Source organism: Polyodon spathula, chromosome 12, assembly GCF_017654505.1.
Source record: "Polyodon spathula isolate WHYD16114869_AA chromosome 12, ASM1765450v1, whole genome shotgun sequence".
Lineage (NCBI taxonomy): Eukaryota > Metazoa > Chordata > Actinopteri > Acipenseriformes > Polyodontidae > Polyodon > Polyodon spathula.
Genome location: NC_054545.1, coordinates 28,851,908 through 28,876,275, shown reverse-complemented (window position 1 = coordinate 28,876,275; position 24,368 = coordinate 28,851,908). Strand labels below are relative to the sequence as shown.

Here is a 24,368-nt window from a genome sequence, read left to right as displayed (position 1 = left end):
CAAGTTTTTATTTTATATTCGTGATTCCTCTGCCCCCTTCTGTTAAACTGTATGAAAGGTGTAGCCTTTAAAAAATATTAGATTTTATTTTTGCACAAGACCCTTATTGTTTTGCTGTATTTATTAATGTTTTTATTTTACGCACGTGAAGCCCATTTAACTTGACATAACGTCCTTGGTTTATATTCCTTATTCACTTTCTGTGTAACGTTCAATAGGACCCCATGTTTATTTATTACAGTAAGCACTGCCTATTTTAGCCTATTAGTCTTGTTCCCCTTTCTTAACAATGGTATTCTTACTGCAACACATCTTTTAAGTGCTGATTTCAAGAATGACCTTCATATTTTGATTTGATGGACAACGACACCTGTGCCTTCTCCCAGTTCTGTTGTCAATTCAACACTTGTCTTTTTTCTATTCCTTAAGGATATTATCTTTAAGTATTGCTCATCCTTGTTAGACAGCTTTTTTGGGGTTTTTCAATCACAGATGATGTCTCTCTGTACTTGTTGATAATGCTTTGGATACCACACCTTGAAAATCAAGTGATCCAAGCTATTTCACTTAATGTTTTTCCATCTTTATCAATCAATCAATCAATCTTTACTTTATATAGAGCCTTTCATAGTGGACTACCATCACAAAGCGCTTTACAAGATGAAGTAACAAGAAAATCCATAATATTTTAAATACTGAGAAATGCATAATGCATACAGTGGAAAGTGCATAATACATGATAGTAGCATAATACATGAAAGAGTACATTAAATACAGTGAAAAGTGCATAATACATGAAATAGTAGCAGCAACACAGCAGCTAATAGTAGATATCAGGCTTAAAGAGCATGGAAAGCAAGAGAACAGGTGGGTCTTGAGAGTTGATTGAAAGCGAGGACGGTGGGAGCATCACACACCAAAGCTGGGAGAAAGTTCTAAAGAGTCAGAGCCATGAAACTAAACAAGCGTTCTCCAAGTGTGGTGCACTTTTGCCTGGGGATAACAAGCAGGCCAGAGTTGGAGGACCTCAGCTTGTGAGCGGGGACATAGCGGGTCAGCATGTTGAGGAGGTACTCGGGACCTGTGTGATGAAGGGCATTGTAGGTGAGCAGGAGAGTTTAGAAAATAATCCTGAACTTTACAGGTAGCCAGTGCAGCTGGGCAAGATGGGGGGGCAATATGATCATGTTTTTACATCTGGTTAGGATCCTGGTAGCAGCATGGTGCGTGCCAGGAGACCTCCATATAGAGAGTTGCAGTAGTTGAGTCAAGAGGAGACAAATGCATGACAAAGCATCTCCGCATTTGGGAGGGAAAGGTAGGAACGGACTTTGCAGATGTTTCGATTTTACAAATTATAGCTCTGAAGCTTTAGATAATATTCTCCTCTATCAATCCTGCACAAGGGGGCGATGTTTCCCTAATAATACAGCTTAGTTTAGTCCTGTGTATAATTTGATCTTTCTAGATTCATTATGTAGAAGATTTTACCTAGTTAAAGTCAGTTTGACTTGGTAAACAATAAATCACTTTCACGCTTTAAAACTGCACAGGTGAGACCTAAATAGTGTATGGAAATGCATGACAAGTAAGAATTATGTAATTATTTTATTGAGAAAATAATGATATATTAAAAATACAAAACTGAAAGATCATAATTGGATAAGTCTCCACCCCCTGAGTTAATACTTGGTGGAAGCAACTTTGGCAGCAATTACAGCTGTGAGTCTACTGGGATAGGTGTCAACCAACTTTGCACATCTAGATTTGGCAATATTTGACCATTCTTCTTTACAAAACTCTTCAAGCTGTGTCAAGTTCTTTGGGGAGTGTTGATGGACAGCAATCTTCAAGTCATGCCACAAATTTACTTTTGGATTTAGGTCGGGACTCTGACTGGGCCACTCAAGGACATTTACCTTTTTGTTCCATAGCCACTCCAGTATAGCTTTGGCTGTGTGCTTTGGGTCGTTGTCAATCTTGAAGGTGAACTTCCGTCCCAGTTTCAGCTTCCTTGTAGAGGGCAGCAGGTTTTCCCTGTACTTTGCTTCATTCATTTTCCCTTCTATCCTGACAAGTGCCCCAGTCCCTGCCGATGAGAAACATCCCCACAACATGATGCTGCCACCAACATGCTTCACAGTAGGGCTGGTATTCTTTGGGTGATGCACTGTGTTGAGTTTGCGCTAAATATAATGCTTTGCATTTAGGCCAAAAAGTTCCATTTTAGTTTGGTCAGACCAAAAAACTTCCTTTGCCACATGGCTACATAATCTCCTTAGTGTTTTTTTGCATGCTCCAAATGGGATTCAAGGTGGGCTTTCTTGAGTAATGGCTTCCTTCTTGCCACCCTACCATACAGGCCAGATTTGTGGATTGGGTTATTGTTGTCACATGCACACTGATCAGTCTTGGCCATAAAAACCTGTAGCTTTTGCAAAGTTGCCATTGGCCTCTTGGTAGCCTCTCTGATCAGTCTCCTTTTTGCTCGGTCATCCAGTTTGGAGGGATGGCCTGATCTAGGCAAGGTCTTGGTGGTGCCATACACCTTCCACTTCTTAATAATAGTCTTGATCATGCTCCAAGGGATTTTCAAGGCCTTTGCTATTTTTTTATACCCATCCCCTGAACTGTGCCTTTCAACAACTTAGTCCTAGAGTTCTTTTGAAAGCGCCTTGGTGCTCATGGTTGAGTCTTTGCTTTGAAATGCACTACCGAGCAGAGGGAACCTACAGGAACTGCTGAATTTATCTTGAAATCATGTTAATTGCTACAATTTAACACAGGTGGAGGCTACTTAACTTGAAGTGTGATTTTGAAGGCGACTGGTTACACCTGAGCTAATTTAGGATTGCTATTGCAAGGGGGGGGGGATCACTTATCCAACCAAGCTATTTCCGTTTTTATTTTTCTACAAATTTCTAGAATATTTTTTTTTCACTTGGAAGTTGTGGGGAAGGATATGTGGATAAATGAAAAAAAAACTATTTTAATGAATTTTAATTCCAGGCTATAAGGTAACAAAAGGTGTAAATTTTGAAAGGGGTTGTAGACTTTTTATAGGCACTGTATATATATGTGTGTGTGTGTGTGTGTGTGTGTTGTTCCAGTTTTATAGGTTATATATGCTATTACTCACAGAAAATAAAACATGTCACCATGATCTAGTCATTTACATCACTGTTAATTATGCAGATCAAATGTACACAGACACAGTAAATTGTACAATTACTGATCATCATATGCTGCTTCATCCTGGAAATTGCACCAAATACTTCATTGAATCCCATGTAGACAGGGCACAGTCATTACATGACGGCAATTTACAGTAAAAACCAGATGGACAGACGTGCAAGTGTATAGAAATCGTACTTTGAATTATAACATTATAGTAGGCACGTCATTCCTTTAGTCCCAATTCAACCTTTTTTTTTGTTGGAAACTTTTAGTTAAATTTAAAAAAAACAAAACATACATTGTATCGGTTCCTACATTCCCGGCTTTTTCTTGTACTAATAATTCTGTTTGTTAAATCACATTTCTAAAGCATCACGATTGATGTAACTTGTTTATCTAGGGTTGCCGCCTGGCCCCATAATTCCGGAAGTTGCCTTTAAACTGAAGGAAATCAACATGTGAATTGAGCCCTAAACCTTTACTAAATTGATTCTGGTGATTAATTATCTTGAGGCAGCATGACAATACAATAGCTTTTAACAAATGAAATAAGTACATCAATATTTATTTTATTAATAGTTTTAAAAATATATATTTTAAAGTTTATTTATAGTTTCTAATAGTATATCACCTTCTCCCACTGAAATCATTAATACTGAGCAGATGTTCGCTATTCCTGACACCAGACAGCGTGAACACTGGATCAGTGTTGTTTTTTAATTGGGAGAGTCGATGTAAATTAGGGCTATATATTACTAATTAATAGGCTATAAATAGCATCTTTTAAATATTGAGAACTGAAATATCATTTTCTACAAAATAAAAATAAATATCTTGAATAAACCTACACACATGTTTATTAAAGATGATTTTTTTTATTTTGTAAGATTTGTATTATCACAATGATTCGGATAATTAAGAAGCAGTATAAATTAAGCAAGTGCTTAGTGCTCAGTTCACGTGTTTATTGCTTTCAGTTTCAGGGCAACTTAAAAACCACGTCCCGTCCCAAAGTGTTCCGGAATTATGGGGCCAGGTGGCAACCCTATGTTCATCTCATGTTTGATTTTGTGCTGCAGCTAGGTATTCCTGTAAACACATTCTAACAAATAAATCAACTTGCCACAAAATCTTCCCACACTTTTTTGTACAATGTACGCTTTTTTATTTTTATTGATGGCACTTTTAGCCCTTAGCCCTTCAAGTGCCTTCCTGAAATAATCCTACTATCCACCAGAGATATAGATATGTGTGTTTTGCTTTTGGTTGATATTCTATCACATTCCTTTCTGAAGAAATGTGTTTATCAATAAAAAATTAAAATAAATATCAGTGTAGGCCTATATCATCATAGGCGATAATTTAATGGCAAATAGTATACACTACCACTTAGCATTAAATGAAAAAACTATGCAATTCCATGGTGGAATTATGTATTTATTATTATTATTATTATTATTATTATTATTATTATTATTATTATTATTTGTAAATGTTCCACCAGTATGAAAATACATGCGCAATTCATTCAAATACATATACATTACAGCCCCTTACTATATTTTAGATATGATGCTTTTATGGGTCATTCCATACCAACTCAACCACAGCCGGTTCTGGCTAGCTGAGTTGAGAAAAGCTAATGAGTTTGTATTTTTATTTTTTTATTTCCCCTTCGAGCTGTGACCTGGCAAAGGCCAACCTAAAGTGAAAACGTGACCCTGACCAGAAAAATCACCCTGGGCTGAATTTAGACTCTGCCATCATGTGTAGCATCTCCTTCGAGTAGGGCTATTGAGGAAAAAAAAACAAAAGCACCTAACAAGTTGCCAGATGAGAGGCAAATGATAAATTTTATCCGTCTTGCACAGCTGCACTGGTTACCTGTAAAATTCAGGATTTTTTGCAAAATTCTTCTGCTCACCTACAATGCCCTTCATCACACAGGTCACGGGTACCTTCTCAATCTGCTGACACGGTATGTCCCTGCTCGCATGCTGACGTCCTCTGACTCGGCCTGCTTGTTATCCTTTAGCAAAAGTGCACCACACTTGGAGAACGCTCGTTTAGCTTTATGGCTCCGATTCTGGAACTCTCTCCGAGCTTTGGTGCGTGAGGCTACCACCGTCGCTCAACTCTCAAGTCCTACCTGTTCTCTCTTGCTTTCCATGCTCTTTAAACCTGATATCTTATATGAGCTGCTGTGTTGCTGCTACTATTTCATGTATTATGCGACTATCACATATTGTGCACTTTCTGATGTATTATGTTCTTTTTTTGTGTTTTAGTTGTTTTTTTTTTGTTTGTTTGTTTGTTTTTACTGTATAGCATGTATTATACATTTCTCTGTATTTAAAGTATTGTAGCGTGCACGAAGGCAGCAGTAAGGCTGGTAGGTGACGTAATAACATACAAAGACATAAGCCCGATATACGCTCCTTGCAAATAGCCGGCTCTTTTGTAAGATGTCCCGGGTTCGCGCCCGCCCTCCGCCTATGTGTGTGGATTGTGTGCACCCTGTGTGGTGAGCCTGCCGGAGGGAACCGAGATCGCTACAGTATTATGGATTTTCTTGTTGTCACTGCATCTTGTAAAGTGCTTTGTGATGGTGGTCCACTATGAAAGGCGCTAAAATAAATATAGATTTGTTATTTGATTGATTGATTGATTGATTCGAAGTTCAGCCCAACCCTTTACCTGTAGGGGATGTGGGTCCTAAAATGTTGGTAGGTCTATTGCTGCACACTGAATGCATGCCTGCCACAGGGCTCCCGTAGGTCCTAAAACTGGCTAGGTACAGACGGGGATTGTAGTAACCACACACCGACTACTTTTGCAGACATTAAAGGTTTAGTGACATAATGGGGTTTACAGTAGAGTTTGAGCAAATTACAGGAGAAAATCTGTCCTGGGAGATGTCCGGTGAATAAAAATGCTAAAAATACGGGAGACTCCCGGTGAATATGGGAGAGTTGACAAATCTGGTTACTAATTTACTAACCGGCTAGTAAGCACATTCTTCTTTTACTTGGATTTCAGTTGCCAGCCAGTGTTGCACCCGTGTCACTTGGTTCGCAGCTTCGTTCTTATTCCAGTTTCACTCTTGTTCCGGACCAGCTTCTTTCGATACATTGGGTCATTATTTTAACAGGCGCGACAACAGACTAAACCAAAAGAGCACGCTTTGTTGTATTTGCTCATTATTTTGCATGATACAGAAATCCGATTTCGAGGTTAACCACAATTTCGACAATAATATTTGGCTATAATGTCCTATACAAAAGCATAAAAACGTCTGCACACAAAACTAACGAAAGTGCAAATATTTACAGGAAATAAAAAAAAATACAGCAGTAGTACAGTACCCTGAAGATAATAAAGACATGTGTATCCGTTGCGCAGCAGAGGCAACTGTATTTTAACAAAAGGCGGCTTTCTCTTTAAAGTCCACCTCACGCCGCCCCCGTGAAACAAACCCTCTCCCCCTTTTTCTACTCTCCTTCCCAGTCTCCCTCGAATAACTGTGCTGTGTGCATGATCTGAGAGTGGAAAATTAATCCCAGCTACTACACCGCCTTCTGAATTCTCTCTCTCCTGGCGGAACGCTACCGCGCAGAGCAACCGCTACCGCTCGTTCGGTTCGGACATGGTCCCGGGGATCCGGAGATGAAGCTCCGAAATGGCACCTTTCTGACTGTCTTGTTGTTCTGTCTTTGCGGCTTCATCTCGATTTCCTGGTACACTGCATTCAGCAACCCGAAAGGTAAACGTTTCTCAAGATGGGATATTTAAAAATACGTTTTGTGTGAGCCGTATGTAATATAATAATAATAATAATAATAATAATAATAATAATAATAATAATAATTCACATTTATTTCCACCTTTTTCAAAGCAGTAGTTTTACGTTTCCTTTGTGGTTGAGCTATCCATATAGGCTACTTGTGTTGAGTGCCAGTTTTGTTATTTATTTTATTGTACAGCTTGGCCATTGTATTTCATATGTAGTATAAATGAATAAAAAAAAAATATCTTGCGTTAGTAAAATTTCAGTTTCATTAGCCTGGAATACAAATGCTGTATTACTGAACCTCAATTTGGGTCTTAAAGCTATTTTATTGGGTAAGCCAACTCGATATATCATCTCTTTTTTGACATTATGATACCTGTAGTGTGTAGCGCTGTGGATCGGTAGAAGCACTTCAAACGCATTGTGTGTCACTGTTTTATTGAGGCTCAAGGGGTAGGCTAATTGCTGTTTCGTTGTTATGTTATTTAAAGGGTAATTTAACTTTCCTTTTAAAACCAGAGAAACGAAATGTAACACCTGTATTGGGAATCATTGTAACCTAAAGCGAACAAGGTAATTAATTATATAGCCAATGATAGTGTTTAGAACAGATGGCTCTAGTTGTTCCCTGTCAGTCGCGCTCTCAGTAAATAAACCTAATACAAATCAGCTTTTTCTACCACTTGACAGATCTCTGTAGCATGCCGGCATGCATGTGCATTTCTGCTATTGCATTTTTCCTGCTGTTTAGCCAACGATGCAGTAATGAGTCCAGTAATGTATACAGTAGTTTGTTTTTTGTTTGTTTGTTTGTTTGTTTTAATATTGTGCTTTGTGCAATTGTGTTGTTAACGAGAGTCGATTTCGTTAGCAATAAATCCATTTTACAGACGCAGGGGGTAGAAAGGCCATTACTACCAGTTTAATAATCTATACATAATTGCAAAGGCGTGGACCAAGTTAAAACAAAACGCGGGTTTGTGCAACGGAATTAACTGTTTTGATTGAGAGACAGATTCTTTGAGTGACTAGAAATTGCACAGCAGCCGAGTCTTTCTGTGAGAAAGTATGCATTTACAATTTCTTTCATAATTATAAGGCACTATGATACAGAACATTATTAAGCCATCATTCAAATGCATTAGAAATGCAGTTTATAGTGGCTGTTAACTAGCCACCATTCAGAAATCAATTGAGAGTGATGATATAGTATCAGACAATCAAACTGCATTGTTACAGGAAAGACTAGAGAGAGTTGAACTGAAAATGAACAGTAGTAATTGTTTGACGGGAGAATAATAACAATTAAAAAAAAACAACCTATCATTTTAATAATAATAATAATAATAATAATAATAATGTAGCTAGAAAGTAATGCTTTTGTATCATACTTTTGTTAGAATTTTGTTTCAAAATTGTGTAATGCAACAAAAATATATTAATAGGGTTAATGCATGGTCAAAGTTTTCTCACTGATAATTTACCTTTTCTCAGTCAAATTGTATAGCTTCTCAGTATCTAAAAAGCTTAGAGGGAACGCTGATCACAAACCATATGGCAGAGTGTAATTTTTACAGTTTTATTGTAAAACTTCTATGAATAGGCTTATGTGCCGTTCCACTTACATGGTACACTTTGTTGATCATTAATAAGTTTGCCAGTATTCTTGTGAAGGTGATTGAATGTAATATTTTCAAGTGTGTCCCATTGTCCCCATCCCCCCTGTCTCCCGTCCCCTTCTTACTACAGCACTTCTGTACTGTTTTTTTAGTTCTTTTTGTATTGTAGAAGTGGATATCAGATTGTGATTTGAGGTCATGTTTCTGTTAATTTCCTTCCCTTAGTCAGAGGGTGTACAGCCTCATATTGGCTTTCCTTTGGTTAAACAGGTCAATGGATGACAGAGTCTCACTGAGCTGTGATTGTCCTGGGACTGTGGCTGACCAACTGGAGATCATAGAAAGCGGAGCTGAATCGGCTATATTCAGAACTGCTAGGGCACTTCCATTGTCTGTTAAGGAAATGTAAAGTGAGGCCTGCAAGTATCTCGAGGCAGTGTCTCGGAATTGAATACGCCATGAAACGTGTAGAGAGGGGGAGGCAAAGAGCAGTCTGTGTCAAGGTTTCCAACCCAGTAATCCTATGTTTGATCTCAAACCCTGCCAGACAGCTTTCTCTTTTTTAATTTTATATGACAATGAGGCTGGTTGTCACAAAGCAATGTTTTCAAAATAGAGTTCCCATATTTTAATGAGAGAATTATTGCAGAACCAAAAACAGGAAGAAAAAAAAAGTTAAATTAAAAACCTTGCTTAACTATTTTTTTTTCTTAGTGCTCCACCAGTTTACTTTTTAAATTTGTTTTTAAATATTTGATTTATTTTTATAGTATGCTCAAATTAATTCCAGTGCAATGATTTGGCCTTTTACCCACTAACCTTTGAAACGGATGCAGTGCAGCGCCTGAATTGAGTGTTCATTAGCCAGGTGTCTGTCTTCATCTTCTGCTCATTCTGTTAGACCTTTCTCAAGGAACTGCTGAAACTGTACTGTACCACTTCGGCAATTTGTAGGCTGTTTTACAAAACCGTTGGAGGTCCTGAGCTGGGTGGTTTGGTGGCACAATAGGGTAACTAGATTCCAGTATATTTAGGCCTGGATGTGAATCTGAGTTAGTTAGTTAATGATGAATTAAATGTCCACCATGGTCTAACCTTGTTCCACAGTGGACAGCAGTACAGTCATAAAAACATCTTAAAATGTGTCTGTCTGTCATCACTTTTACCTTCCAGGTGCTTTTGCTGAATGTGTGGCAGCAACCAGTGCTTTGAAATAATTCAGAAATGTTATTCCTAAGTAAGTGAAAGTTACACAAATTGTATGTGCTACTGCCCACAACTATTGGCTTTTGACATCACAGGTTAAAAAATACAGCTATTCACTGCCGTTTTTATCTTGCAACGGAAATCTGTTCCTGCTGAAAGAGCAGTCACCAAAGCTGTGTAGCAAGGGGGAAGGGTTTTGGAGGTTGAGCAGCACTCGGTTGTCCTGTAAGGGTGCAGTCAGATGCAGCATTGGTCAAAAAGGGCTTCAAAGGGCCGCAGATTCTTGTTTAAATTCAATAGTGTCTGAATGTACATCTTTCCTGAAGGAGCTATGCTGCTCCTTGGCTAAATCTTTCATTAAAATATAACATATATCTGCTTTCACTGTCCTGGGCATGTCCCAGCCCTAATTATAAACAACTTAATGTGCTGAATCATTTTTAGCTTTGGAGCAGCAGATGGAGATTTTCCACCTACCTCATAAGTCCTCAAGATGTGCACGGCTATCTCACGGTACCTCGCTGCCTCTCGTTTCTTAATCATTTTCTTTTTTGTGTGTGAGTATCTTGGTAAAGGGAATCAGCTAAAGACACCATCCCTAGTGTGCAGGGATCTTGAAAATAACCCTTTTGGGTACAAGCAGCCATGAATTATTAAAGCAAGTTCAGCATTTCCTGTGCCTTTTTAATGCAGCTAAAAACACAATCATAAAAACCAACAAGGAAGCCTCACTGAAGGGTGTGCATATTCAGGAGTTTTAAATAAGTCCTGAGATCTGAAGGACTAGTCAAGACGAGAATAGGACAGCACCTTCATTTGTATCAATACAATATGGATTTTCTTTAAAATGCCTTGTGCTTTTGTTATAGTATTTTTTTATTATGGTAACTTCCAAGACTGGTACAGTATCATGAATATTTTATTAATCTAGGCAGATTCCACATTGGTCTTAAGTTTCTTCAGGCATACCAAGTTATCTCAGCAGGGTTAAGGGCCACTACACGTTCTACTCCCATAAAATGGATACTGTTTTGTGGTACCACTGTTCCTCAACTCAAGCCCCACCAACAAGTTTTGCTATCTAAGGACTTTTCAGAGCAGCAGAATTTCAACACAAATATTCCTGAGATTTGGCTGCTATCTTTGTTCTCTTTACAGTTGGTGTTGAGAAAGAAGAAATAAAAGAGCTATAGGCAATGGTTGCTGAGAGCTGGTTGGCTGAATAAGATTTGATCTTTTTGACTGGCTGGCACCCTGAGGACAAATGCCAGCAGACCCTTGTCAGAAGTCTGGACAAGTCTGAGGAGCATCCCCGTTGATAATATGGTGTGTTTGCAGTGCCACAAAACACTCCATTCAATGCTTATGAAGAGCGGCATTCATCCCTCCTCTCCCTGTGCACATCTGGTGGGGAGCTACAAAATCACTTCAGTGGGCCAGATTTGGCTTCTTGTAGGCAACAGCTTGGGGAACATGGTTACTTGTGGATACGAAAATTGGTAATGGACAGAGACCCACAGCAGGCAAACAGATGCTCTGCTTTATTTTCAGTGTGGTATGTTGCTTTCTCTGGAAATGCAACAACCAAATGACTAAGAATGTTCTGAAGTGGGATCCCTTGATTTTATTAACTTTTGGCACAGAAAACTAAATGCAGGATGTAGCCAATACTTTATACCAGCTGCTTAATATGGTAACAGTTTATCTTGAGTAGGTGGTGCATTGTGAAGTTGGCATTGATATTTTTACAGACACCCACAAACAACCTCAGGTTTTTGTTTAAACTTTGTATCATTTGCTTCTGATCTACCAGGAGCAATCCCTGTTGCTGTGTACTACTTCATTATAAATTAACTATTTATTGAACGGCTGTTTTGTGATACCAGGCTAGCCCCAATACTAAACTGTTAACTAATGACTGTTCTTGTTTTCGTTGAAAGTAGCATCTATTTAAATTGGCTGCAGACTGCATTTTTTTTGCAGATCTGTAGTTTTCTACCCACTTAAAGATAGTTGTCATTTTAAACTGGGTGTTTTGAATGTTGATTTTGTTTTCAGCTACAATGTGAATTAATTCAGTAAAAGGATTGCAGTGGCAATAAGGGAACCAGTGCCTCTATTCATAATAACTGCACTCCTACTTCTCTTTGGGAATTAGTATATCACAGAGGGCGCAGAAGAAAATCTTCATGGAAAAGGGTGATCTACTTTGTTCAACGAATAAGTGTATTACAAGTGATCAACATACTGTACAATACGACCATTCGTCACTGTAGAACCCCAAGGGTCTTTCATTTAAAAGATAGAAATCGTCGAGTCCTTATTTTGAAGTGTAAATATTTAATTCGGAATGCCCTCTCGGGATACATGTTGCCTTTCAGCTTGCACATAGGCAGGAAGGCCATTTATTTAACTAGACTGCTGATGACAGACTTGAAACATAATCATTATCTGTAGCAGTAAACTAGATTGGTCATTATGGATACTTGGTAAGTCTTCAGGGTTTGCCAGTTTATACTGTAGCATTAACAACATATACAGGTAGATTACTGGTTAAGTGAGGAGGCTTTGTGGTCCAGTGGTTAAAAAACAGGCTTATAACCAAGTGGTCCCCGGTTGAAATCCCAGCTCAGCCACTGACTCACTGGGTGACCCAGAGTAAGTCACTTAACCTCCTTGTGCTCCGTCTTTCGGGTGAGAGGTTGTTCTAAGTGACTCTGCAGCTGATGCATAGTTCACACACCCTAGTCTCGTATCTTGTAAAGTGCTTTGTGATGGTGGTCCACTGTGAAATACGCTATATAAAAAATATATATATAATATATATTTTTTTATATTAAGTTGAAATGGGTTATCAGCTAGCTACTTCTGTAGCTCCCCTCCCCCTGCAGTTTGTTTCAAAATTTAAATACCCTCCAAGCACTGAGGGTTCAAATGGCCGCCTCTCGTTTATAACTATGTTATTACTCTTAATTAACAGGATATTTTAGCAGCCCTGGGATAAATCAGCTGTGAGGACCCGAATCAGCATTGATGGGTGAATAGCTGCCTCTTGTTCTAACTTGCCTTCTGTTACTGTGTTCTAACACAGCCGCTTCCACGGTGAAATAGTTAAGCCATGAAATCACATTTAAATAACTTCATTAATGATTAACCTTTTGAAGGCAACCTTGAAACTGTAGCTGAACCACACATTCCACTTTTCCTTTTGCCATTTATTGTTACCTGAATTTAAACTTGTCATGTATTCTGCACTCCATTCATGTCTTAAAACACATAATTATAATACATTTTAGTAGTGCTAAAAATGATCAAATAAAACAGTCATTTCACCCTGGTCTATCTCATTAGTTTATTTTGCGTTTTGAACTACTTTAATATTCTGCCCTTCAATCTTGGAAGCAGGGGGTGATGCTCTTGACATAAATAAATCAAAAGAATCGTGTGTACTATCGTGTGTGTGTGTGTGTGTGTGTGTGTGTGATATATATATATATATATATATATATATATATATATATATATATATATATATATATATATATATATATATATATATATATAATATAGAATCAGAGATGCATTCAATGCTTCAAAACTTGATCAGAAGTAATAAAGTATTTCTTGTATGTATTCACATTATATCAGGCACGGCTGGTGTTTAAGGGGTGTTGGGACACCGCCCCACCAGTTTGAATTCAGTAATAATTTTGTAGCTGGCCGCTGGTAACATCAATACTGTTATTACATTGCCTACTGCTACCACCGCAAACGAGCATAAGCATGTGCAGTAAGGAACTTGAGAGGTTTCCCTGCTGCCCCTGTAGCACATGCACAGCAGTGATTCCTGAGCTCTGTGTTGAATGCTCTATGGGGTGATTTGGACACTGCTGTCCCTGTAGCTCATGCACAGCAGTGATTCCTGAGCTCTGTGTTGAATGCTGAATGGGGTGATTTGGACGCTGCTGTCCCTGTAGCTCATGCACAGCAGTGATTCCTGAGCTCTGTTGAATGCTGTATGGGGTGACTTGGACCCTGCTGTCCCTGTAGCACATGCGCAGCAGTGATTCCTGAGCTCTGTGTTGAATGGCAATGAGCAGGTGAGTACAGTTTGATTTAAGATATAAGATGATGCTCGTACAGACTTGTCAGTTACATGTTATTGTGCTGTATTAAAATTCCTGATTGTATAATGGTAATTGTGATATACAATGTGAGTGTGAAAGAGAAACATTATCGTGTTACTGTTTTTACTTTTTTTTTGTGACTTTTTCCCGCAATTACTGTATGCATGTAGCTTTGAGAAAAAGGTACTCTGCCGAAACCCGTCCTTCTTAATGTATATATTTAAATTTTTATATTAATGCCCCACACGTCTCAGAATTCACCAGCCGCTACTGCATTATAACGAATACTCTTGTCCTAGCACTCCATCTGAGTGTATAACTTCAGCACTAATACACTTTCCTGCCTTTGTAAGGCAGCGCTTTAATTCTTCAGAATTGGTTATAAGGCATCACGGTCGTGGCTCCAGTTTGCCCCATAATGTCCTTACAGTAGCACTGTAAGGTTCATTTTACTTCTTAAAAATAATAAGTCAGTCTTCAGGTAATCTTCAGTCAAAATAGTTTAATTCAGGAACAAAGCAAATCCAAAGGACAGTACAGAATGCAGTGACATGCAAAGCTGTAGGTACAACCTTGAACAAACAAAACTGCCGTTCCAAATCTATAGGACTCTATCGGTGGAACTATATTGAGTGAGAGTCACGAAATACCAGTTTACAGAGGTTGTATACAGAACAAAGCCAGGCCCCATCGATGACACCTTTTAGCTGAAATCTTTGTAGATCTGCTTCCGCTTGCGTGACTGTGGTTTGCACCTGTGATCAAAATAAGCATTATAATTAGCAAAGCAACTCCTGCATAAACAAGGCTCCTCCCCCCGAGGTCACAACTGCTCATTGAAAATCATGAAAAACTGGTTCCTTTTCAAGCCTCGTTAGAGGTCTGTTGTGGTGAATGAGTTGTTCTAGTGGATAACAATCTGGTACTGTGCAGGTGTTATTCAATGTAAAGAGAGAGTTAATTTGAATGTTGTTCCAGAAAGGCAGGGTACCCACTGCTTTGAACTAATCCCACTGCCTGCTACTTGGCTTCTCTCTGGAGGAAAACAATTTACAAAAACATCACAGTATAGTACCAAGTGCTGCACACTTACGCCAATGGGCCTAATGCTCAGAATGCATTTAGTCACTAGATCCCAATGCAGTACTGTTTAAAGCTGCTTTTTAATTGGCTTACCCAGTTCTTTTCCACAATACTCCCACGCAGCCAACAGGAGCAGAACTGGACAGCTCCTGAATCTAATCTTGCTATACATATCCACTGAACGGTCAATCCTTGTTCAACACCATTGCCAGGTTATGAAAATAACCAGAAAATGCTTGTAAAACCGAGGCCGCATTAAAATACATTGGCAGCCTCTCCACACAACAACCTGCCACAAGTGCAAACGAGACATGACAGCAATGCCAGCGTTAACAAAAGCAAAGAATTTCAATTGTAATAACACTTTATTTGCATCTTTATCTTATAGGACAGATGGGTTTGATGTAGAAAATAACAACGTAAGCATTGTGTAGGGCTGCAATGTTTACACAGCTGTAATGTTTATTGTGGGGCTCGAGTGTTGGTATCTGCCACTTGTTTCTCGAACTCTTCGATACAGAGGCTGCCAGTAAATTGAATCATACATATTGCAGGTCCCGTGATGGCTTTCAGTTACCGAGGCACAGTACACTATGCATACTTTCCAAAGGACTTATAATGAAATAAAATGTATTTATGCATACTGCCATCATGTCTTATAACAGCACTATGAAACCCCCAAAGCATTCATTATGATTTGTATCTAACCCCCAGTACTATACAAAACACAATGCATTGTATAGGACCCTGGGGTTGCAATGGAATATAATAGGATACACAAGAAACAAAGAATAAAGTACACTCTTGACCTCTTTCTTGATGATATTAAGCATATATTATTCACATAATTTTTTAATAGGAAGACGAGAAAGAACCAAATGAAAATGTGCCAACATAGGTAATATGCTATTTAAAAAAACATGATCTAATTTGGGTATACGTTATGGGTGGGGCCCATTTAAAATGTATCTGCAGTTTGGTGGCTTTCAAATCCTTTATTTTATACTGGGATATTAATGTGTGTAAGAATTCCATGTATGTTGATGATGTGCCTGCGTATTGTAAACACATTTAATTGGCTGCCTTTTTATTCCTTCAGTCTTGTTTGGCTTTGTTTGTCCTCCGAGTCATTTGTGTTTTAGCGAATAAATAGTGTTTGATCCAGTGACAAAAGCGTTTTAGCCATGGTGTGTCTGGAGAAGTGTACCTAGCACTTTTATTTTTGTGATTTAAAAAAAAAAAAAAAAAAACTCTCTCTGACTCTCCTGATATAAATGGATACTTTGGTGACCTTTTTCAGCATGTGAATTGCCCTGTCTGAGTGCAACATTCAGTAATGGTCCTATATATTAAGACGCTATACGGTGTCGGTCTCCTGTGTAGCACTGTTGCCTGTTTAAATTAAGAAGTCTACATTTTCTCCTGAGCACATTTTGCTCACTTACAGCTTTGTTGTCCTATTGTTCTTATAAAGGGGTGATGTAAGTATAGGTGCAGTTCAAGTAATCGCAGATGCAAAATTCAAATTGCATTGGGGCCAGCCAATGCAATGCGCCCTGTGTAAGCTTAAGAGTAATGTAAATTACTCAACACACACAAATACGCTAAGTGAACACCATTATTTTCCCACAGCAAGGAAGGCTCTCTGCAAGGACAGCATGCCTGAGCAATGCTTTAATCAGAGGCTTCAAATTGCTCGTAAATATTAAATTCAGTATTTCTCTAAGAGAAGGGTAGTTTAGATGATTCAAAATGACTGGTCAAAAAATAAGTACATTAAAATGATATGTTTCCAGTTGATAACAGCCCATGCAATCTATGATGATGCAGCCAATACAATTTAAGAGTCATGATAAACTAACAAAACTGTCTTAAGAAAATATTGGATGCTGACTTTATAAAAAATGAACACATTGCCAGGTTAATCTTGCATTAATCTAACATTTTGTCTTATTTTTAAGTAGCCCTTCTCCTGTGTTGACTCCAATCAGTGTGTTTTGACAAAAGTTGTCGGAACAAAAGGGGAAATCTGCAGTACTGTTCGCTTTCCAGGTTTGTTAGTGTACGGATTTTAGCCAAGGTTGCCTTTGCGTCTGAAGTGTCTGCTCTGGTATCTGATCTACTACATGTTTTGTAAGATCTTTTAAGTACAAATTCAAACCTTTGCTTGCATCACAGTCTGAAACACTGCTTTTCTGCAGAAAGTGCTTTGAGGGATTTCTTATTTCATGGTCCCATGAGTTGCACGATTTCAGTACACATTGACTTGCCTTGTTCTGTTTTGTATAGTGCCATTCTCATTCAACTCTCAATTAACAGTCATCGTTTGTCACCAAGGTCATGTGCACCTGCTGTAAAGTACAAGCCAGTGCTTGTGAAGATTGGAAGTGGCTAACTCTTTGTGATCCTTTTCTCCTGGTTTTAAACCGTGTGTGCTCAGTTGTACACTGTTTTTCTGTCCCATTTGAAATGGCCTCATAGGATCATGAAGAAACTTGTAACCTGCCAGTCACCCCACAGGGTCAGGCAGAGATTTCCCAGGCTTGGCCCTCATCTCCAGGGTTCACTAGCTTGGTAAAAGATGTTGCTTGGGTTTGGTGAGTGTAAAGAGGTGATCAACTTGACAACAGGCCCATTCATCTTCAGTCCTTCTGATCGGTAATTATCATTTGTACAGGGGCATTTCCAATTGGGTTGAAAAAAGGATAACGTTGATTAGCAATTGATCAAACATAAATAAACACATAGTTTAAATTATAGCGACATGTGCTTTTTTTCAGTCCATTTACTTGTTCTCAAAATAAAAGTGCATCCAGTGTTGTCATTTCTCTCTCATTTCTAGTGAGATGGCATGCTCTACCAGGGCTGACCCAAGGGTCTGGCTCACTTTATTGCCTTCAGGGGCCGCATTTTACTTACTGCTGTAAAACATACAATTATAGTGCTGTGTGCTAAGCAGCACCTGGTTATTTTGATAACAGCCGCGGCTCTGCTGAAATGTTTTTTCTGGGTCCAAGACGCCATGCAATGACGCTCTGGGGACGGACACCCACATCCCTGTAGGGAGAGTTGAACTGGTATTTACAGTGTAGGAGACTGTGATCCAGTAATGGAAGGCATAGGGCTAAGGGTCCTCTTAAGCCCCCACCAGCAGTAGAATCGTATTATTGTATTGTATTCTTCTGTCTGACAACACTTTTCATGTCTTAGTTTTATCCCAAAACATCTGTTAAACACATTTTTTTTCCACTAGCTACTATTTAAAAGAAAACCGTAGCGCATCATAATTTATTCTAATAAATGTAACTGTTACACACTGCCAGCGTACGTTTAAAATTCACTGTATACAACATTTAATATAGCATTTACATTTCAAGACCACATCATTTTCCATATTTTCCATAAAATATTTTCTAAACAAATTTCATAAAGCATTTCAAAATTGAGTAGGCAGTGCCTTCTCCAACGACCCACCACTGCTGTGTTAATCTGCTGTACAGCGGATTCAATTTTAATTAGCTTCTGCTTTGAAAACTGCCTCCTCCATACCTGATCGATGCTTTTTTAAATACTCATTTGGATTTTCAGTTTTACAGAGAGCGTTGCAGCTGAAAGAGCATTAATGTACCATTCAAAGACTGAATGAAGTGACAGTCCAATTCAAAGCACCTTGCTGAAATGCTTGGTATAAATATGCTGATAGTATACCCACCGTACACTTTCAAAATACACCTCTGTCATTCTGTGAGGCTACTTTTTATTCTGCAAGGGCACTTTTGGCAATGTGGTTAATTTGTCTCTTCTTCTTAACATTCCTCGCTCATTACAACCTTCAAACGAACCTGCAGTTTTGCCGTTCACAATTATTGCTTGAGGCGACCCCAAGCTGTCAGGCAGCTGCAAGCAGCCTTTCTTTTCTGTGCAGCAGCCTGGCATTGTCGTGGTGTACCTCATTTCTCAGTCATTTATTGTAAGCCTCCTGAGTTGCAGTGGTCTGTGGTTGATAATGCATATGAAACCTCTCCTTTCAGGACTCCTCCCACTCCAGATCCCACTTTACTCTTTGAAGGTGGAGGCATAGTGACAGGGATTGGAGCTGAATTGTACTTCTTATAGGGGTCAGCAGGCTTCATATTGCCAGGCATCGGGGGCACTGGAGCATGATGCAATTTAATTCATTTTGTGTACAGGCAGTATATCTGTATATATGCTGCTATGAATTTTAAGCACCATATGCAAGCATGTATCTGTGTGGAATAACTCGATATCAGTTTGATATTTACTTCTAGGAGCCATATTGCTGGCACCAAACAGACCAATCTGGAGCCAAAAATACATTGGCATTATACAGCTGGTTTAACATTCCTGATAAGCTGCCTTTTTTTTTTTTTTTAATAAATATTTACCCAGGAACTTTGTTTCTCCTGGCTCTTTAAAATTATGATTTTATTACACAGATGGTGAGAGATCAGCTGAACCACGACAGTAGAGAAGCCTGTGTCCGGAGTAAGTTTGACACTTGTTTTTGTAGTACAACAGCACAGGGGCATTAGCATTGTGAACAGGCCTGTTTAAGACAATAGCCTTCCCTCGGGTCAATAATTTTCTATAGCCCTCCTGTCCAGTCCATATCTACTATGTCTGTCTGTCTGTTTAATTTATACGTGTCAGTATGCATCGTTATGCTTCGACACATTCTCTGATTGCCCATGCCTTGACAAATTTGAATTTTTATAATAATTCATATATTCAGATATGTCTGTTTACCTATTGGACACTTCACAGGTAAATTAAAAACCTGTGTTTTAAAAATGGTTCTGAATTTTTATATCTAACTAATTAATAAGTTACCGTGTGCCATGCCAATGTCTAATGTTTTCCTTTTTTTTTTCATGTTGTGTTGTTTATGAATTGCCTGTGCATATTTCCTGCTCCAGTATAATCTAGACTTGTAATATAGATTGGTTCATTACACCATGTTCACACACCCCTGCAGTGCTGTTAACTACTGTATTAAGTGAAATGAGATATTCCACTGCATACTAAGTACTCGACTCAAACCCCAAACCTTTCAGTTATCTCTAGTAATTCCCAAAGTGTCAGTGTATTGTTGGAGTTTATATGTTGTTTTACAAATCACCCAGTATGTTCAATGAAAAAGTTTATGAAACTACCAAACCCTTCCACACTTTTATCACAAGCTCTTAGCCATCTATAGATGTTTGGATTGCATTTGGTTCTAATCTGATGAACTTCAAAACTATTTGTAACCTTTGCTGTGCATGTATTACTTGTTCATGAGGACCTTCTGCATGTGCTGTGCTGGTGACGTTTACCAAACCCTCTTTGAGCGCTTCATACTACCCTGTCCTTCCCCTTTTGAAACCTAAATCAAATCTGGGGATAATAAGAGTTTCATGAAGGCGAAAATTAATCTGGATGCCTTTCTGGTGTCATGTAAATCAGATCATCCATTTGTAGGGATAGAAAGAAACACCCTCCTGTTTGTTTTCCTATGACTTTCATCCCCAATGCTGTACAGGTAACAAGCTCAGATGTGTTAATTCATTATATTCATGAAGGGTGCAAAGGATCAATACTCTTCAAAATTAAATAAAATCAGTCTTTGGGAAACAGTCCTTTTATTGTCCTGTCTAATCCTCAAGTAACAATACCTTGCTCGAAAACAGTAAGTTTCTTTTATACATGGATCAGTCATTCTAAATTATTCAGAACTCTGTTGCCATTGTGTTCTTGTTTTTAAATCTAATTGATTTTATATTACAGTAGTTTGCCATTTATCTAATGTCTCCTGCAGTTCCGACCGCATGTTTCCTAATCCGAGTGGCGTACATCTACCTTAATCTGTGTTCTATTTCTAATTATTTGTAAATGTTCCCTGTTTCTTAATCTTCACCAACAGGGCTTCAGTTTCTTTCTGTCTTAACAAGTAAGAATCTCGGCACATTGATTCACATTAGATTTTTGACCCAAATTAAAATATGGTCACGCACACATTGAATATACACTTCAGAGTTTAGATGCTTAGAAAGATATGAAAGACAAATATATAATAATTAGGTTGAGAAACTAAAAGAGAAAGATGGGGGAATAAGGAGTTACGTCTTTTGGTGTAAAATGAGTTGCCAGATCTTACTGTGTTTTATTTAAACATCCATTTTTGATTCTTAGTACAAATATCTATTTACATAGTTGACAAATCTATCCAGTTAAAGCATTTTTTGTATAAAACTTTACTATATAAATAACACCTTGCTTAAATAAACTGTAAAATATTCCTTACATAGCATTTTAGCTTACAAGTCCCATTCGTCTGGTTTGAGAACCACAGACAAATCATGGAACTCCACATTTAATCCATTGTCATCCATAGTCCTGGTTAATGGTGGGGGGGACATTAATCAGAAAGACATTATGGAATAGCTACTGTCTTAACTGAAGAAGCCATTCCTTAGCTCACTGGTAATTGTCCTTGCTCTAGAAGCAAAAGCTTCTGAGTTCAAATCTCAAGATCTCCTGTGCTACTTTGCAATAGTTGATGATCCTCCTGCTCCCCCCCCCCCCCCCCCCCCCCAAACCACCTAACTTTGTATGAGTGCTGCTTTATTCTACTTAATCTTAATACAGAATGTATACAGAGAGTAATTCATTACATTAAGAGCCTCTAACTGGTCACTCATTTGACAAGACGGTCAATTTAGAATGAGATAGAAGCAGCCAGTAGAAATCAAAGCTCCAGTTAAAACAATTATTTATTTATCTATTTATTCTTGAATTTAGATCTTAATCTGACATTTGAGAAGCGAGCTAAGCAGGACTTAGGCAAGGCACTGTTACCATGGCTACCAAGCTCTTCCCAAATGACTAGGAAGCGCTTGACCTGTTATACTGTGTAAGACATACGCTATGCACAGACCATTGTCTTGTTTAGATAAACACTGTAATGCGTCTACGGAAATCATTTTTACCAATAGGATTCTAATTTCTGACTTCCTCAATTACTGTAAAAGCCTGCTGTTTGCCTCCACTCTTCTTGCAGCTCAGAAACACTTCTGACGTTGGCTTTGTTTTGCTTGGTGATATACCTAGACGCTAGAGTAAACATGTTGTTTGCTTCACATTTTCCTTTGCTCCTCCTTAATTATCTGGTTTAAAATAGGCACCTCGGAGGGCAATCTCCCAAGAGTGGAACACAATCCACAGCTCACTGCAACAAGAGAACGCTTTTCACAAAGCAAACATGGAAAGCTGGCTCTGGCTTCATATATGTAAAACATTTCATATGTTTCTGTTGTAATTAGTGGTCTGTGTATTCTTGAAGGTTATTGATTTATGCTTGTATTAAAATGCCTTGGGAGCTGCACACTTTGAATACAGACTGTTGTATATAGAATATTATTTCATTTGTGCTGAGGAGGGTACTGAATAGAAGTTTTACAATTTTAATAGTTAGGTTAGGAGAAAGTTTGAGGTAAGTGTGATTAACGGTAACAGGAATGGAAATAAACTCCCATTGAGCTTGATTAGCCTCAGTGTATAGGTAACAAGCTCAGGTATGTCTGATTTAAATGCCAAATAAAACCAGGATTATTTGTATTCTTGCGATTTAACATCAACACAGCAAGTTTTAAGATTAAGGCAAGCAGGCAGCCAGCCAGTTTAGTAAAAGCAATTCTTTTCTAAAGTATGTTCTAAGCAGGAGAGACTTAATGTAATAATCTTATAATAATCTTCCAATCCCTTTAGAGCATTAAGGTGAATTTAATGATGCTTTAATGGGATGAGGTGTTACACTGTCAACTGCAGTACTGCTGGAATTAAGCCTCACAGTACAGATTGGGCAGGTGGGGTCTATCTAACACACACACTCACACAGGACTGGACTGGAGCTGAGGAAGAGAGTGGTGATTCTGTTTGTGATTGCCTCTTCATATTATAAACCATTACCATTTTATGAATATATACAGGTGCCTTGAAATCCTTTGGAATTATTTGTTTTCCTGAGCAGCAACACTGTTCTGCATTTTAATATTTTGATACATGTCTGAAATTATTGTGACTTGAATTTTAAATAACACATTCACTTAATCTTATGTAAGCAGATAAATAACAACTGCTGTGGGTATTGTGATTTACAGGAGTAAAACTGGCATACGGAAATCTGCATTCTGTTGCATGTGTTTTTATTTCATTCAGGATGTGAACCATTGGGCCTTATGAATGAAGTAACAGTTCCCTTGATACTAAAGCTGAACAATAGAAAGGAAGTTGAACAGTTTTTTTAATTTTTTTTTATATTTATATATACCAAGTTTAAGCTCTCCTGTCCTTCAGAAACACAGTTCGCCTCATAAAATGGCCAACACCATATCCAGCAATGTCTTCCTTGGTTCTAATTGATCTTGCTGAGAAGATGGTATAATCCATGCATAGAGAAGCACTGTACTCCCAAAACCATTTCGCCAATGAAGCAGGGCTCTGCTGACACTTATAAAAGTTTACCACAGTATTTTTGCTCAGTAATTTTGCACTTTTTTTTTCATGGTTATACTATGAATTTAGTTTACCATGTTTTATAATATACTTTACCAATACCTCTCTGGGCTTTCTAATGCTTACCTATGCTTTACCATGCTTTCAGTTTCTTTAATTACACTGCTGTACTTTTACTGTAGTAAACTTTTATAAGGTGAGGATTTACACACATTACATTTCTTAGTGCTGTAGTACCTTTTGAAGCACAGTTCATGTTGTTGCAGAACTGAAGATTCATTTGCCAGTGTCAATCCCCTCGGACCAATATTTAATAGGATGAGCACGAATGTGTTGTTACAACTACTATTACAATCCGAGTAACTAAGAAACTTGAGATGCACCTTTCTCAGTTTCACAGAGGAGCGGCTTCAAGTACTTGAACCGATGCTTCAGAAACCACAGTCAAAACTTTTCTTTGACATCACCTTTTGGTCATCAAATTGGTTAATTCTCAAGTTCCTCTCAAAGCTGTGGATTTGTGAGACATGATCCATTAGATTAATCAGTAAAATGGAATTCTCCTGTCACCAAATCCACAGTAGCCAAGGCAGTTGAGCAGTAATATACTCAATTTGCAGCCTCATAGAGTTTCTAAATTAAAAATAAATAAATCAACATTAAGTCAAAGTTAAATCTAGGATTTAATCCCCCATTCATTTAAGTATACGTATATACGTGCATGGGTGTATACTTAGGAAGCACATACAAAATTATATTTTCTATTCAAAGTGGTATTGGAAAGGCGTTCTCCCTAGGTCAGTAGCAAAGAGGCCTGGCACATTAATGAGGACTCAAAGAGCAGGGCCTTTT

At 38.2% G+C, this 24,368-nt stretch overlaps 1 protein-coding gene across 1 annotated transcript in view; it reads left to right on the top strand.

The window, feature by feature from the left end:
• The first annotated feature begins 6,006 nt into the window (after window positions 1–6,006).
• LOC121324457 (alpha-1,3-mannosyl-glycoprotein 4-beta-N-acetylglucosaminyltransferase B-like) overlaps window positions 6,007–24,368 on the top strand; it is a 63,257-nt gene continuing 44,895 nt past the window's right edge. The window contains exon 1 of the mRNA XM_041266358.1: window positions 6,007–6,940. Coding sequence (XP_041122292.1) covers window positions 6,844–6,940 — 97 coding nt within the window. The 5' untranslated portion in view covers window positions 6,007–6,843. The remainder of the gene's footprint in view (window positions 6,941–24,368) is intronic.